Source organism: Salmo salar, chromosome ssa19 (assembly GCF_905237065.1).
Source record: "Salmo salar chromosome ssa19, Ssal_v3.1, whole genome shotgun sequence".
Classification (NCBI taxonomy): Eukaryota; Metazoa; Chordata; class Actinopteri; order Salmoniformes; family Salmonidae; genus Salmo; species Salmo salar.
Genome location: NC_059460.1, coordinates 53,493,812 through 53,512,033, shown reverse-complemented (window position 1 = coordinate 53,512,033; position 18,222 = coordinate 53,493,812). Strand labels below are relative to the sequence as shown.

General features: G+C 43.8%; 1 protein-coding gene across 1 annotated transcript; it reads right to left on the bottom strand.

Moving 5' to 3' along the window:
• Positions 1–408: 408 nt before the first annotated feature.
• Positions 409–16,651, bottom strand: aarsd1 (alanyl-tRNA synthetase domain containing 1). The gene is given in 13 exon segments (NM_001140214.1): positions 409–955; positions 958–1,033; positions 1,241–1,335; positions 1,512–1,566; positions 2,730–2,821; positions 2,911–2,977; positions 3,097–3,227; positions 3,445–3,561; positions 9,210–9,366; positions 9,521–9,578; positions 9,747–9,906; positions 10,022–10,150; positions 16,593–16,651. Coding segments are annotated over 13 exon segments (1,224 nt in total). The 5' UTR covers positions 16,632–16,651; the 3' UTR covers positions 409–907.
• Between the last annotated feature and the right edge of the window lie 1,571 nt (positions 16,652–18,222).

Genomic DNA, 18,222 nt, shown 5'->3' with positions numbered 1-18,222 from the left:
CCAGTGGTCATCAACCATACAGATCCTTCAGCAACAGGAAATGTGAATTACGTTTGTAGGGGTTGATACATTTTTTGTTAGGGCAAATCAAGTCTGACATTTCAAAGTGGAAATTACAAGGTTTAGAAGCCTTTGTAAAGCTCAAATACACTATAAGTTTGCATTCCTGCAACAGGGTGATCAAATGAAGATCCTACATCTGTATATGGAACCCTGGACTTTGGCCTCTGGCCTCACGCTCACTGATTACACAGGTTCACACGTCACACAGCCGTCACTCCCTGCAAATACGTAGAACTGACAGCCTTGGCTGAACCATCAATATTTGACTGGCAAGTTAATTGACAAGGTCGGTCCTTCTTTTGGTTATGCAACTGCAGACCAAATGAAAATGACTGTCCAAATGTATATACTTTCCTTTGATTTATTGAAGGTGAAATATACAAAATCATTTAAAAAAAGACTGATAAGCACAGAACAAATACAATTTAAAAAGGATATCTTCAAACACATTCATTAATGCAATGTTAATCATTAATTACATGGGTGTGCTTCCTTAGTCCAACATGTTAAACATGGTAATTTTTACATTTTCCTTGTACTTATATTCATAAATATATCTCGTATTCTTCTTCATAATATATACAGCTCGATTTAGACTGTACACTGTGGTCATCACTGAGGTCAGAAGTATCGTTACTTAGCAAAGCACAGGTTGACTTTTACTGAAATTAATCTTGTACTGGAGGCAGCTCTGCAGTGGTCACTAGCTGGCACGGCCACAAAGTCATCAAATCTGATTTTAAACTTAATGCCTAACCCTTACCTTAAATTAAGACCATTTAGCCAATTTTTTTTTTATTCATTTATACGATATAGCCAAAAAACTATACACACCAGTCATCCATTACTGCTCGTTCTTGCAGTGTTCCTGTATTAGGGTCTCCACCTCCCCCGGCGTGCCATGCTATTTACTTTGCCCTGGAAGCGCCCGTTCTTCCCAGCCCCTTTGCCCTGGAGCATCTCCAGCACTCTGCAATACAGACACAGCACCAAGTTGTTATACATTTCAGACAAAGTCTTTGTTTGAGTTTGAAATATTGACTATTTAGGGACATTGCCAAGTTTATTCTGCAGAATAAGAACCCACTTTACATTAAGTCGAAACTCAAAACATCCAAGCTCCTGAACAGGAGACAATCAAATGGATTTCCTAATGCCGAGCCCATTCAGTTCTTACCGTGGTCCCAGTTCAGACACTTTCCCACTGGGTCCTGCCAGAAGGAACAGCCCTGGTCCTTTCTCCTCGCCAACAGTCAGGAAAACCAACGTCTCCTACGAGACAAAAAAACAAAACAAAAAACAGGAGGGATAATGGTATATTAGGTATTCATAACACAACAACTCTTCATTTCCAATGTAGTCAATCATGGTACAACGCTACTTACAGTAAACCTTAGATGCATTTCACTAAAGAATATTAGACATGGAACATAGAGTATTAATCTTACCTCAGTGCCTATTTCATTGGCTATGATGCTCATGAACTCGTTGTCACCCTCCTTCCTAAACAGAGAAAAAATTATCTTGACTATTTTAATAAACTGATGAACATTTTCAGTGACAGATTATCAGCCAAATCATATCATCTGTCCATCAAAAAAATTGAAGTAAATAAAAATAAAAATGTATTGTTACATACACTGGATAGGTGCAGTGAAATGTGTTGTTATTGCAGTCAGCCATAGAAGCACAGCGACCCGAAGCAAATGAGTGTCAAGCGCCTTGCTCCAGGGCACATCGACAGATTTTTCACCTTGTAGGCTCGGGTATTCGAACCAGCGAACTTTCGGTTACTGGCCCAATGCTCTTACTGCTAGGCTACAATACCCTACTCAACAAACTGGATGCAGTCTATCACAGTGCCATCCGTTTTGTCACCAAAGCCCCATATACTACCCACCACTGCGACTTGTACGCTCTCGTTGGCTGGACTTCGCTTCATAATTGTTGCCAAACCCACTGGCTCCAGGTCATCTACAAGACCCTGCTAGGTAAAGTCCCCCCTTATCTCCGCTCACTGGTCACAATAGCAGCACCCACCTGTAGCACGCGCTCCAGGAGGTATATCTCTCTGGTCACCCCCAAAGCCAATTCCTCCTTTGGCCGTCTCTCTTTCCAGTTCTCTGCTGCCAATGACTGGAACGAACTACAAAAATCTCTGAAACTGGAAACACTTATCTCCCTCACTAGCTTTAAGCACCAGCTGTCAGAGCAGGTCACAGATCACTGCACCTGTACATAGCCCATCTATAATTTAGCCCAAACAACTACCTCTTCCCCTACTGTATTTATTTATTTTATTTTGCTCCTTTGCAGCCCATTATCTCTATTTCTACTTTGCACTTTCTTCTACTACAAATCTACCATTCCAGTGTTTTACTTGCTATATTGTATTTACTTTGCCACCATGGACTTTTTTGCCTTTACCTCCCTTATCTCACCTCATTTGCTCACATTGTACATAGACTTGTTTCTTTACTGTATTATTGACTGTATATTCGTTTTACTGCATGTGTAACTCCGTGTTGTTGTATGTTGTCGAACTGCTTTGCTTTATCTTGGCCAGGTCGCAATTGTAAATGAGAACTTGTTCTCAACTTGCCTACCTGGTTAAATAAAAGGTGAAATAAAATAAATAAATAAAATAAATGTGGAGAGACCCTCACTTGTGTAAGGTGAAGAAGTTGCCCCTCTCTGGGTTGCACTTGAAGTTCTGGGCTATTAGAACAGCCATGTCTCTCAGGAGGCCCAGGTTACTCTGTCAAATGAAAACAGAGTTTGTTTAATGATTAAATTAAAGGCAGAATAGGGGGATTTCAGAGCAACAGAAGGTTTTCAATAGCTCACTTTCTGTAGCCCCTTAACAGTCTTCTGGATCTTGTCCACTGTATCAACATGATCATCTGGTCCCGTTCTGTCAAACACAGTCCAATCAAGTGTTACAGACTTTATTTCTTAACATCTATTGCATTTTAAAATCCCTATATATCATTTATAGCACATTAGGTTCTTGCCACATTCAGCAGAACTCACTTGAGGAGGGATACCAGTGAGCGTTCTGTGCTGTAGCTTTTCTCAGCATACTTTAGGACCCGGTTTCCCACCAGAAATAACAGATTAGTTTTGTTCTTCTTTCCTTTCTCAGTCCCCAGGAGTTTTATGACCTAAAACACAGATTCAAATCTGTCAAAAGTGAGAGAAGCGTTACATCCATAAAGCCATATTAAGCCACATTAAATATACAAGAGATGAGCTACATAGTATCAAATATTAAACCCATCAGCAAAGTAGGAGGGGAGGCGGTGTGGTTAGGACATAAACATAACCCCATAAAGTAAAGGTGACCGTGTTTGACAGTTGTGTAAGGTCTGGAGGTTCCACCTGTAAGTGACTGAGGTTGGACACGTGGGTCCCACAGCACATGTTGACGTCAATGCCCTCGATGTCAATGATCCGGATAGGCCCCGCTGCGTCATCTGGGAGACCGCGACTCCTCACCTATTAGATATACAACACGACGAGTTAAAATATACAGTAGTCATTTCACACAGCTCATGGGTTAATACATCACAAGGGAAGTCAACACAGCTTTGCCAAGACTGGAGACCTTATTGTCCTAAGGTTCTATCTGCGCAAACATAGTTCTGAGATATTGAGCATCGAAGTGTTCACATCCCAGAACTGTTTTGTAGTGAATTCTTTCATAACCCATTAAGGTCCTCAACTTAAAAAAAATAATTTTAAAAAAATGGTACCTAAAGAGTATAAAAATACTAATTTCTTTTTTTTAGGGGGGTGCAATCGCAAATAGAACGTTATGGCTCTGAAATGTCAATCTGGGTTCAACCATAAGGTCAAAGAATGTTTAAATTATTTCAATACAAACTAGACATTTAATGATTAAATAATGAGAATACCTTTCCGTCCTTCTAAAAACATCAAATATATGAATTCATGTTCATCACACATTTGTTGAAGCGATAGTTACCTAAAATGACAAATACACTATATCCAATGGATAACTAGCAACATTGCTAAAGCTTAGCTCGGAATGAGTAAACATATTTAATTTTCTGGTCTCTGACACCAAAAGTAAACTATACTTGCTAGTTATCAATAAAATATGGTAAGTTTGTAAATTTTGTGAAATACCCCTTCCATGGAGGTTTTCATATTGACACAGAACAAGACAAAAACAGCAATGCCTCTCCCAAGGGCCTTAAGCATGTTTAAGGCACCTGTATTTGTTTTTACCATAGAGCTTCTTCCCAAAAAGTGGTGGGAAAAAATCTAAGTAACAGAAAAAGAGGACCAGAACCTATCATATGAAAAATCAAGGACTTGGGACTACATGTTTCTATCTGCAAAATGTACAGTCCATTCGGAAAGTATTCAGACCCCTTGACTTTCCACTTTGTTACATTAGTCTTATTCTAAAATGGATTAAATAGTTTTCCCCTCCTCACCCCACACACACTACCCCATAATGACAAAGAAAAAGAAAAGAATCAGACCCTTTACTCAGTACTTTGTTGAAGCACCTTTGGCAGCGATTACAGGGTTTGACACTACAGGCACACCTTTATTTGGGGAGTTTCTCCCCAAGCTCTCAAGCTCAGTCAGGTTGAATGGGGAGCGTCACTGCACAGCTATTTTCAGGTCTCTCCAGAGATGTTCGATCAGCAAGCCACTCCTGCGTTGTCTTGGCTGTGTGCTTAGGGTCGTTTTCCTGTTGGAAGGTGAATCGTTGCCCCAGTCCTGAGATCCTGAGCGCTCTGGAGCAGGTTTTCATTAAGGATCTCGCTGTACTTTGCTCCGTTTATCTTTCCCTCAAACCTGACTAGTCTCCCAGTCCCTGCCTCTGAAAAACATCCCCTCAGCATGATGCTGCCACCACGCTTCATGGTGCCAGGTTTCCTCCAGACGTGACGCTTGGCATTCTGGCCTAAGAGTTCAATCTTGGTTTCAGACCAGAGAATCTTGTTTCTCATGGTCAGAGTCCTTTAGGTGCCTTTTGGCAAACTCCAAGCGGGCTGTCATGTGCCTTTTACTGAGTGGTTTCCGTCTGGCAACCCTACCATAAAAGGCCTGATTGGTGGAGTCCTGCAGAGATGGTTGTCCTTCTGGAAGGTTCTCCCATCTCCACAGAGGAACTCTGGAGCTCTGTCAGATTGACCACCGGGTTCTTGATCACCTCACTAACCAAGCTCCTTCTCCCCCGATTGCTCCGTTTTGCAGGGCGGCCAGCTCTAGGAAGAGTCTTGGTGGTTCCAAACTTCTTCCATTTAAGAATGATGGAGACCACTGTTCTTGGGGACCTTCAATGCTGCAAACATTTTTTGGTACCCTTCCACAGATCTGCGGCAACACAATCCTGTCTTGGCGCTCCACGGACAATTCCTTCAACCTCATTGCTTGGTTTTTGTTCTGATATCAAATCAAACTTTATCACGTGCCGAATACAACAACCTTATCGTGAAATGCTTATCGTGAAATAATAACGAGGCTATATACAGGAGGTACCGGAACAGAGTCAGTGAGCAGGGGTACAGGTTAGTTAAGGTAATTTGTACATGTAGGTAGGGGTGAAGTGACTACAGATAGATAATAAACAACGAGTAGCAGCAGTGTACAAAAGGGGGGAGATAATGCAAGTTGTCCACCGGTGATTTTATTAATATTTCAGCAGTCTTATGGCTTGTGGACAGAAGCTGTTGAGGAGCCTTTTGGTCCTAGACTTGGCGCTCCGGTACCGCTTGCCGTGCGGTAGCAGAGAAAACAGTCTATAACTTGGGTGACTGGAGTCTCTGCCAATTTTATGGGCTTTCCTCTGACACCGCCTATTATATAGGTCCTGGATGGCAGGAAGCTTGGCCCCAGTGATGTACTAGGCCGTACGCACAACCCTCTGTAGCGCCTTGCGGTTAGATGCCGAGCAGGTGCCATACCAGGCGAAGATGCAACCTGTCAGGATGCTCGATGGTGCAGCTGTAGAACCTTTTGAGGATCTGGGGACCCATGCCAAATCTTTTCAGTCTCCTGAGGGGGAAAGGGTTTTGTTGTGCCCTCTTCACAACTGTCTTGGTATGTTTGGACCATGATAGCTCGTTGGTGATGTGGACAACAAGTAACTTGAAACTCTCGACCCGCTCCACTTCAGTCCTGTCAATGTTAAATGGGGGCCTGTTCCGCCCTCCTTTTGCTGTATTCCACGATGAGCTCCTTTGTCTTGCTCACATTGAGAGGTTGTTGTCCTAGCATCACACTGCCAGGTCTCAGCCTATAGGGAGGTGGTCAGTCTCATTGTCGGTGATCAGGCCTACTATTGTTGTGTCGTCAGCAAACTTAATGGAGTTGGAGTCGTGCTTAGCCACGCAGTCGTGGGTGAACAGGGAGTACACACCTGAGGGGCCCCAGTGTTAAGGATCAGCGTGGCAGATGTTTTGTTGCCTACTCTTACCACCTGGGGGCGGCCCATCAGGATGTCCAGGATCCAGTTGCAGAGGGAGGTGTTTAGTCGCAGGATCCTTAGCTTAGTGATGAGCTTTGAGGGCACTATGGTGTTGAACGCTGAGCTGTAGTCAATGAACAGCATTCTCACATAGGTGTTCCTTTTGTCCAGGTGGGAAAGGGCAGTGTGGAGCGCGACTGAGATGGCATCATCTGTGGATCTGTTGGGGCGGTATGCAAATTGGAGTGGGTCTAGGGTGTCCAGGAGGATGGTGTTGATGTGAGCCATGACTAGCATTTCAAAGCATTTCATGGCTACCGACGTGAGGGAGAGGTTGAAAATGTCAGTGTAGACACTTGCCAGTTGGTCCGCGCATGCTTTGAGTACACGTCCTGGTAATCCGTCTGGCCCCGCGGCTTTGTGAATGTTGACCTGTTTAAAAGCTTTTGTTCACATCGGCTACTGAGCGCATTATCACACAGACATCCAGAACAGCTGGTGCTCTCATGCATGATTCAGTGTTGCTTGCCTCAAAGAGAGCATAAAAGGCATTTAGCTCATCTGGTAGGCTCGCGTCACTGGGCAGCTCGCGGCTGGGTTTCTCTTTGTAGTCCATAATCGTTTTCAAACCCTGCCACATTCCACGAGCGTCAGAGCCGGTGTAGTAGGATTCAATCTTAATCTTGTATTGACACTTTGGTTGTTTGATGGTGGGTCTGAGGGCATAGCAGGATTTCTTATAAGTGTCCGGATTAGTCTCCCGCTCCTTGAAAGCAGCAGCTCTAGCCTTTAGCTTGATGCGGATGTTGCCTGTAATCCATGGCTTGTAGTTGGGATATGTACGTACGGTCACTGTGGGGACGATGTCGTCGATGCACTTATTGATGAAGCCGATGACTGAAGTGGTGTATTCCTCAATGCTATTGGATGAATCCCGGAAAATATTCCAGTCTGTGCTAGCAAAACAATCCTGTAGTGTAGCATCCGCGTCATCTGACCACTTCCGTATTGAGCACGTCACTGGTACTTCCTGCTTCAGTTTTTGCTTGTAAGCAGGAATCAGAAGGATAGGATTATGGTCAAATTTGCCAAATGGAGGGCAGGGGAGAGCTTTGTATGCATCTCTGTGTGTGGAATAAAGGTGGTCTAGGATTTTTTTCCCCTCTGGTTTGATATGCACTGTCAACTGTGGGACCTTATACAGACAGGTGTGTGCCTTTCCAAATCATGTCCAATCAATTGAATTTACCACAGGTGGAATCCAAGTTGTAGAAACATCAAGGATGATCAATGGAAACAGGATGCACCGGAGCTCAATTTAGAGTCTCATAGCAAAGGGTCTGAATACTTATGTTAATAAGGTATCCGTTTTTTCTTTTTAATACATTTGCAAACATTTCTAAAAACCTGTTTTCACTTTGTCATTATGGGGTATTGTGTGCAGATTGATGAGGGGGGAAAAAATAATTTAATCCATTTTAGAATAAGGCTGTAACGTAACAAAATGTGGAAAAAGTCAAGGGGTCTGAATACTTTCCGAATGCACTGTATAGTTTTGAAATAAGTATTTTTCAAGTCCCAGATCTCAGAACTGTTTTGTGATGTCTTGGTCTTTCATGATTCAATAAGTATAACACCTTACATACATTATTTTTGAATGACAACCCAGCCTTGTGTGATTGGAACAGATCGAACCTCATAGCACCAAGTTAAAAGGTGTTTGTGCAGATATAACTTATGTTTTTTTCATCGTAAATTTCCCCCCCCCAAAAACAATCTGACATACACTACATGACCAAATGTATGTAGACACCTGCTCGTGGAACATCTCATTCCAAAATCATGGGCATTAATATTGAGTTGGTCCCCTTTACTGCTGTAACAGCCTCCACTCTTCTGGGAAGGCTTTCCACTAGATGTTGAAACATTGCTGTGGGGACTTGCTTCCATTAAGCCACAAAAGCATTCTTGAGGTCGGGTACTGATGTTGGGCGATTAGGCCTGGATCGCAGTCGGCGTTCCAATTCATCCCAAAGGTGTTCAATGGGGTTGAGGTCAGGGCTCTGTGCAGGCCAGTCAATTTCTTCCACACCAATCTCGACAAACCATTTCTGTATGGAACCTCGCTTTGTGCACCGGGGCATTGCAATTAGGATTCCACATTTCCCAAACTGTTGCCACAAAGTTGGAAGCACATAATTGTCTAGAATGTCATTGTACGCTGTAGTGTTAAGATTTCCCTCCACTGAAACTAAGGGGCCAGCTCTAGCAGGGCAGAAATTTGAGGAACTGACTTGTTAGAAAGGTGGAATACTATGACGGTGCCACGCTGAAAGTCACTGAGCTCTTCAATAAGGCCATTCTACTGCCAATGTTTGTCTATGGAGATTGCATGACTGTGCGCTCTATTTTTACACGTCAACAACGGGTGTGGCTGAAATAGAAGAATCCACTAATTTGAAGGGGTGTCCACATACTTCTGTATATATAGTGTACCTCACATGTAAAGGACCACCTATAGAGCAACTATGCAATAACAGTTTTACCAAAATGTCAGATAGAAACGTATAGTCCCAAAAGCGACGTGAAATATGGAGAAATTGTGCATAGTGACATCGCCGCCTGTATTGTATTATACGACAATCTTTTCTCTGGTGCATTTGATTTGTGTTTACTTGATATGAATGATGCCCACCTTTTCCAATGCAGGGTCATCTAAGGAGAGGACCTGAACAGCGACGGGAACATGAGCACGTATCTTCTCATTGACTGCTGCCTCGAGGGCCTCCATCTGGGCAGGCTTCATGGAGGGAGTGTCCAGCTCTATGGTGCTGCGCTGACGCCCCAACTCCCTGGAACATGCCAATTAGAGAGAAAGATTGATGCAAAAATGCTAACTTCAATTAATGGTCATGTTAAAAAGGAAATTATGTAGCTAGTAACCAAAGCATTACTTTTTTTGAAAAAGTGCAGGCACTGAAATCAATGTGCTTTCTGCATGCTTACCAGGATGTGGTCTTGTACCCAAACATGGATTCTGCAATAGCTGTGACTAGATGTTGCCCTAAGGACCAAGTAAAAACAAGTCAGGATTTATGCAACTGTACCTTCAAGTAGGCTATACTGAACGAACCGCTTAAATCATACTGCATAAATACAAGTAATTGTTTCTGAGAAGCTGAATTGTACAGTTTTGCACTGCACATACAGTAAATCCTGTCTGTGCTCTTACCGGAGTGTTGCTGCATGTGGTCAAACCTCCGCTCCCAGTCCAGCTTCAGCTGCACCTCCTGGCCCACCTCTAGAGCTGAACTCACAAAGTGCACAGCCTCAGCTCCCTGCCTCGTCACCCGCAGCACCGGCACATCTCCAATCAGCCCGTGGTCATCTGGCTGGTGATCGAAGATACTAGGTGTAAGCCTGTGTCCTACCACTTAAGCACACCATCCTTATCTCACCAGAAAGAGAGGGATATTTCAGTGAACATTTTGGCTTTCCTGTATTTACCTGACCACCTCCCTCAGGAAACAATATGGTGTCTTGGAGCCTGACATTGAAGCCTTTAACGGTTTCTTTCTTCCCATTGATTTCTTGTTTCATTTCACCAGGTGAGCAAGCCACCACTGAGGTGACAAACTGCAGAGAGAAAGACAATTTGCAACATTATGATGACAGTCAGTTGAACACCTAATTTATGCCAAGGAAAACTTATCTAGTCAGTGACTCTGGCATTTGGAAACACATTTAGCCCGAACAACTGCTGGTAGTAGCACAGACAGAAGGAGCTTGTTACCAGTATATTTGGTAGCACAGATATATTGGTTTAGTTCAGTATCTTTGGTAGTAGCTATTTCATACATCAAGAGAGCTATGAAAGAAACAGCGACCACGGCTGTTCGGGCTTGAAAACAGGACTACATTAAATTTCATGAAGCAGAAAAACTTGGAGGTAGGATCATAAACAAACAGACCCACGTCAGTTAAATCTGGTCTATGTAAGCTAGCTAGCTAGCTGTTAGCTAGCTTGATTTCAAATCAAAATCTGTCACACGCGCCAAAAACAACAGGTGTAGATCTTACCGTGAAACGCTTACTAACAGGCCCTTAACCAACAATGCAGTTCAAGAAATAGAGTTAAATAAATATTTACTAAATAAACTACAGTAAAAGAAAAAGTAACAAGACATTTACGTAACAATAACGGGGCTATATACAGGGGTTACCGGTACCGAGTCAATGTGCGGGGTACAGGTTAGTCGAGGTAATTTGTAAAGTGACTATGCATAAATAATAAACAGCGAGTAGCAGTGTAAAAACAAAGGGGGGGGGTCACTGTAAATAGTCCGGGTGACCCTTTAGTTGTTTAGCAGTCTTATGGCTTGGGGGTAGAAGCTGTTAAGGAGCCTTTTGGTCCTAGATTTGGTGTTCCGGTACCACTTGCCTTGCGGTAGCAGAGTAAACAGTCTAGGACTTGGCCCTTTTTTGGGCCTTCCTCTGACACCACCTAGTACATAGGTCCAGGATGGCAGGAAGCTTGGCTCCAGTGATGTACTGGGCAGTACACACAACCCTCTGTAGCGCCTTACGGTCAGATGCCAAGCAGTTGCCATACCAGGCGGTGAGGCAACCTGTCAGGATGCTCGACGGTGCAGCTGTAGAACCTTTTGGGGATCTGGGAACCCATGCCAAATCTTTTCAGTCCCCTGAGGGGGAAAAGGTGTTGTCGTGCCCTCTTCACAACTGTCTTGGTGTGTTTGGACCATGATAGTTTGTTGGTGATGTGGACACCAAGGAACTTGAAACTCTCAACCCGCTCCACTTCAGTCCTGTCGATGTTAATGGGGGCCTTTTTCGGCCCTCCTTTTCCTGTATTCCACAATGAGCTCCTGTCTTGCTCACATTAAGAGAGAGGTTGTTGTCCGGGCACCACACAATCAGGTCTCTGACCACCTCCCTATAGGCTCTCTCATTGTCGGTGATCAGGCCTACCACTGTTGTGTCGTCAGCAAACTTGATGGAGTTTGAGTCATGCTTGGCCACGCAGTCATGGGTGAACAAGAAGTACAGGAGGGGACTAAGCACACACCCCCAAGGGGCCCCAGTGTTGAGGATCAGCGTGGCAGATGTGTTGTTGCCTATGCTTACCACCTGGGGGCAGCCCGTCAGGAAGTCCAGGATCAAGATGCAGAGGGGGGTGTTTAGTCCCAGGGTCTTTAGCTTAGTGATGAGCTTTGTGGGCACCATGGTGTTGAACGCTGAGCTGTAGTAAATTAACAGCATTCTCACATAGGTGTTCCTTTTGTCCAGGTGGGAAACGGCAGTGTGGAGTGCGATTGAGATTGCGTCATCTGTGGCTATGTTGGGGCGGTATGCGAATTGGAGTTGGTCTATGTTCTGGTAATTCGTCTGACCCGCGGCTTTGTGAATGTTGACCAGTTTAAAAAGGTCTTGCTCACATCGGCTACGGAGCGTGTGATCACACAGTCGTCCAGAAAAGCTGGTGCTCTCATGCATGCTTCAGTGTTGGTTGTCTCGAAGCGAGAATAAAAAAGGCATTTAGCTCATAGGTTCGCGTCACTGGGCAGCTCGGTTTACTGGTGCTCTTCCATGCCGTCCCTAGGAGGGGTGCGTCACTTGAGTGGGTTGAGTCACTGATGTGGTCTTCCTGTCTGGGTTGGCGCCCCCACCTTGGGTTGTGCCGTGGCGGAGATCTTTGTGGGTGTAACCGATGTGAAATGGCTAGTTAGTTAGCGGTGGTGCGCGCTAATAGCATTTCAATCGGTGACGTCACTTGCTCTGAGACCTGAAGTGGTTGTTCCCCTTGCGTTGCAAGGGCCGCGGCTTTTGTGGCGCGATGGGTAACAATGCTTCGTGGGTGACTGTTGTTGATGTGTGCAAGGGTCCCTGGTTCGAGCCCAGGTTGGGGCGAAGAGAGGAACGGAACCTACACTGTTACATGGGCTATACTCAGCCTTGTCTCAGGATGGTAAGTAGATGGTTGAAGATATCCCTCTAGTGGTGTGGGGGCTGTGCTTTGGCAAAGTGGGTGGGGTTATATCCTGGTTTGGCCCTGTCCGGGGGTATCATTGGATGGGGCCACAGTGTCTCCTGACCCCTCCTGTCTCAGCCTCCAGTATTTATGCTGCAGTAGTTTGTGTCGGGGGGCTAGGGTCAGTCTGTTATGTCTGGAGTATTTTTCCTGTCTTATCCGGTGTCCTGTGTGAATTTAAGTATGCTCTCTCTAATTCTCTCTCGGAGGACCTGAGCCCTAGGACCATGCCTCAGGACTTCCTGGCATGATGACTCCTTGCTGTCCCCAGTCCACATGGCCGTGCTGCTGCTCCAGTTTCAACTGTTCTGCCTGCGGCTATGGAACCCTGACCTGTTCACCGGACGTGCTACCTGTCCCAGACCTGCTGTTTTCAACTCTCTAGAGACAAAAAATCCTGAAGTGGTATCGATATATTGACGACATTTTTTGCATATGGGAAGGAACTGAACAAGAGCTGTCAGATTTTATGGCACTACTCAATGACATGGATCCCAATCTCAAATTTACTATTGAAAGTGACACTCAACGCGTTCATTACCTCGATATGTGGATTGAGAAATCAAATGGTACCCTGTTTACAACTCTGTATCGAAAAGAAACAGACAGAAATACTCTATTACAGCTTCCATCCTGAGCCATTAAAAAGAGGACTTCCTAGATGCCAGTTTTTCAGACTGCGCCGTATATGCTATTCCAATGATGATTATCTAGAAAAAGCAGCGGAGATGCGCACTAGGTTTCTAAGAAGAGGCTATTCGCCACAATGTGTGGATGAAGCTCTTCATTTGGCATTGGGAAAAACACGAGATGAATTGTTACAAAAAAGACCAGCTAAAGCAAAAGAGCACTCCGTTATGTTCACAACCACATATACTTTGAATTCGCGAAAAGTGGGAGGTGTGGTTAAGAAACATTGGCATATTTTATCATCGGACCCAGCTTTGCCGGCTGAATTCAAGAATCCACCATTCATTGTATATAGGAGAGGTAGCAATTTGCGCGATAAATTGGTTCATGCCAACTGCCAGCCACGAAAGAAAATCAGCCAGGCTCTTTTACACCCTCTACCAAATGGTAGCTATAAATGTAGAGGATGCGCACAGTGCAACAATATGATGAAGTGTGAATATTTCTGCCACCCACACACAGGAAAACGGTTTCAAATTAACGATATCATCACGTGCACCACCACCCATGTTATTTACATTATTAAATGTCCATGTGGGCTCTGCTATGTCGGTAAGACCTCCCGTTCTCTCAAACAGAGAATTAGTGAACATAAAAGTTAAATCAGGAGAAACGACAGGGATTATCCAGTCGCAGTACATTTTAATGACCAAAAGCATGACATTTCTACCTTTAGATTTTGTGGTATAGAGAAAGTCAAGATATCAGACAGGGGAGGTGATATTAATAATACTCTGAGCAAAAGAGAATGTTTTTGGATTTTCACCCTCCAGACATTATTTCCTAAAGGACTTATTGATGAAATGCCTATGTATGTTATGTTGTGAATTTAAAATATGTTCCTATTCAAGATTACTTTGTTTTTTCGTATGATGTACCCAATGATTAATGAAAACTTGCTATGTCCTCGTTGTGATTTTATGGACGTGTTCGGTGCCTCGTCTATACACTTTTGAAATATTTGTGAAATGCATATTGTTATGTTTGGTAGCACTTATTTATTTTTCCTTTGCCTCCAACCCCTTTCCATACGTGGAACGGATGTGGGTGGGGCTAGGTCTACATAGAGGTGCTGTTTTCAGAAAATTCACAAAAGCTCTGACGAAGGCCGTTTGGCCGATACGTAAGCTTATTAAATATCAGTGATACTATCAAGAACAGTGTGCGGTTTCCTTTTTTTCCTTCATCCTGTTTCAACTGTTGCCATGCACCTGTAACAAGATTGCTCAGATGTGCGAGTGCCTTTTGAATCTTGTAAGAAGGGCTATATAAATACATTTGATTTGATTTACTCCGTAATAGTTTTCAAGCCCTGCCACATCCGACAAGCGTCAGAGCCGGTGTAGTAGAATTCAATCTTAGTCCTGTATTGATGCTTAGCCTGTTTGATGGTTCATTTGGGGGCATTGCGGGATTTCTTATAAGAGTCCAAATTAGTGTCCAGCTCCTTGATAGCAGAAGCTGTAGCCTTTAGCTCGGTGCGGAGGTTGCCTGTAATCCATGGTTTCTGGTTGGGAAATGTATGTACTTCCATTGTGGGGACGATGTCATCAATGCACTTATTGATGAAGCTAGTGACTGAGGTGGTATACTCTGATGCCATTGGATGAATCCCAGAACATATTCAAGTCTGTGATAGCAAAGCAGTCCTGTAGCGTAGCATCCGCGTCATCTGACCACTTACGTATTGAGCGAGTCACTGGTACTTCCTGCTTTAGTTTTTGCTTGTATGCAGGAATCAAGGGGATAGAATTAAGGTCCGATTTTTTTCCTCTGGTTGAACATCCTGGTAGAAAGGAGGTAAAACAGATTTAAGTTAGCCTGCATTAAAAGTACCCAGCAACTAGGAGCACCGCTTCTGGATGAGCATTTCTTGTTTGCTTATGGCCTTATACAGCTCATTGAGGTCTTAGCGCAAGCATCAGTTTGTGGTGGTAAACAGACGGCTACGAATATTTTTTTTTTACATTTATTTAACTAGGCAAGTCAGTTAAGAACAAAATCTTATTTAGAATGACGGCCTACCCCGGCCAAACTCAAGACGGCGCTGGGCCAATTGTGCGCCACAATATGGGACTTCCAATCACGGCCGGTTGTGATACAGCCTTGAATCGAACCAGGGTCTGTAGTGACACCTCTAGTGCTGAGAAGCAGTGCCTTAGACCACTGCGCCACTCGGGAGTCTGAGTAGATGAGAACTCTCTTGGTAGATAGTGTGGTCTACAGCTTATCATGAGGTATTCTACCTCAGGCGAGCAAAACCGAGACTTCTTTAATAATGGACATCACTCACCAGCAGTTATTGACAAATAGACACACACCCCCGCCCCTCGTCTTACCAGAAATAACTGCTCTGTCCTGCCGAAACCAGCCAGCTCGATATTATCCGTGTCGTCGTTTAGCCAAGTGTTGGTGAAACATAAGATATTTAAGCAGTAAGGCCCGAGTGGGTATGGTATACGGCCAATATACCACAGCTAATAGATGTTCTTAAACACAATGCAACGTGGAGTGCTGGACACAGCCCTTAGCAGTGGTATATTGGTCATGTACCACTAACCCGAGGTGCCCTAGTGATATTATAAACTGGTTACCAACGTAATTAGAGCAGTAAAAATAAATGTTTTGTCATACCCTTGGTATAAGGTCTGATATACCACGGCTGTCAGCCAATGAGCAATCAAGGCTCGAACCGTCCAGTTTATAATAGTTATTCATGTCTGTTGGTAGGGCAGTCTTAAATCATAGAGTTTGTTTTCCAATGATTGCACGTTGGCCAGTAATACCAAGGGTAGTGGTGGTATATCTACTTGGGGAATTCTTACAAGGCACCCTGCCCTCCGTCTTTTCTTCGCGACTCATTAAAGAACAAATCTTCGTCCAGTTCGAGGGCAGCGATCGCTGTTCTGATGCCCAGAAGCTCATTTCAGTCATAAGAGACGGTAACAGCAACATTACGTACAAAATGAGTCACAAACAATGCGAAGAAAAAAAAAGAAAAAAAACAATAGCAGAGTTGGTTAGGAGCCCGTAAACCGGCAGCGGTCCCCCATTATTGTGTGACTAACGTGCTTTTTGATTGACATTTCATCATGGCATTGGAAAACTAGATATCGTGTAAACAATCATTAACTCTGCCTGTCAACTACTAACGTTATCTAACTAAAGTAGGCTACACAAAGAGAGTACAAGTTACTCTTAAGAACGTTTGTTAACTAGCTGTAACGTAGGTTGTCATGTCGGCTCGGATCCTTTCAGCTAACAGTAGCAAGCTCCTGATTGTACCTGCTCTTAAAAAAAAGCACAAGTTAGACAAATGTTACTCTCTCTCCCTCATACCTCTTGCATGTAACAGTCCCTTTGACACTGAAACGCCATTGAAATCAATTTAAATAAGTCCACGGTACACTATGCAGAATCTTGTTGAAATCACTTTAAGTTGAAAGGTGCAACACAATATGGCGACCGGACTGGAGGATGTGCAGAGATATTAGAGAAAGGAGATAGGAATCCCTTTAGTCAATGAATGGAGTACCTTATTAGGCCCCACACAGCAGACTGTCCACCAAAAGCGTTCACGTTTTCATGCTGCGTCACGCGGTTGCTATTCGGTATTACAGATAAATTAGTCAACTTAGATCTCGAAAAATAGTGAGATTTGTAAATAGATGTGGAATTCATGCTAATGTTGTTTTTTGGAGCTAGCGCCCAATTGACTCCCATTCACTCCTTGAAGGAGAGCTCTCCTTGTTTCAATATATACCAGAATGCACCGCGAGGCCCTTTGACGAAGCATAGTCAACGTACACAATGGGCGTTAATACGATCTCAATGGAGTTTCCCATCTCCTCAAAAGTGTCTCTAGTATCAGTGGGTGGGTGTGTTGAAAGGAGTGGATCAGCTAATTAGGTAGATTTATTGTCACTCAAGACCGTTTTGCGTCGCTGATTGGGCTACACCACGAGTCGGTAAGTCTGCGACCAGTGCACTGGTGTTGTATCGATGTGTTTAAAAGTAGGCGTTGCAAAATAAGTGGGTGGTTCAAAAGCGATGGGTTTAACATAAGTGGGTGGATGAACAGCGACGGGTGTAACATCAGCGCTCTATTATTGGTTGGCCCGGCCATAGCCAGGTGTACCGCGGGTCAGTTTAACGTTTACATAGCAGTTTAAGAGAAATGACGTGCCAGATAAGGATAATTAACGTGGCAAGTTAGGAGAATGGCTTACACGGAACCCAAACCGGCTGTGCACGTGTGCCATCGTGCATACATTTATTTTGTCAGGTCGAAAAGCATTAAACATTTATGGCAATTTAACTAGTTAGCTTGCACTTGCTAGCTAATTTGTCCTATTTAGCTAGCTTGCTGTTGCTAGCAAATTTGTCCTGGGATATAAACATTGAGTTGTTATTTTACCTGAAATGCACAAGGTCCTCTACTCTGACAATTAATCCACACATAAAATGGTCAACCGAATCGTTTCTAGTCATCTCTCCTCCTTCCAGGCTTTTTCATCGTTGAACTTATATGGTGATTGGCATCTAAACTTTCATAGTATTACCACAACGACCAAAACAGTTCTCTTTCAGTCACCCACGTGGATATAACCAATGAGGAGATGGCACGTGGGTACCTGCTTCTATAAACCAATGAGGAGATGGGAGAGGCAGGACTTGTAGCTCGATCTGCGTCAGAAATAGAACTGATTTCTATTGTAGCCCTTGGCAATGCAGACGCTCGTTGGCGCTCGCAATAATTGAATAACATGGATTTCTACATTTATTTTGCAATGCTCGCGTGTGGTCAGCCTGTGACAGTCACAGTAAACATGCACATACAACTCATGAAGCAACAGCACACTCATTATCAATAATTTTAACAAAAAATAAACAACCGTCAGTTTTACAACTATAAATGTACAATTACGAAAACAGAAGTCCAAACTCTCGGGGAAGTTAGCTTAAGGTA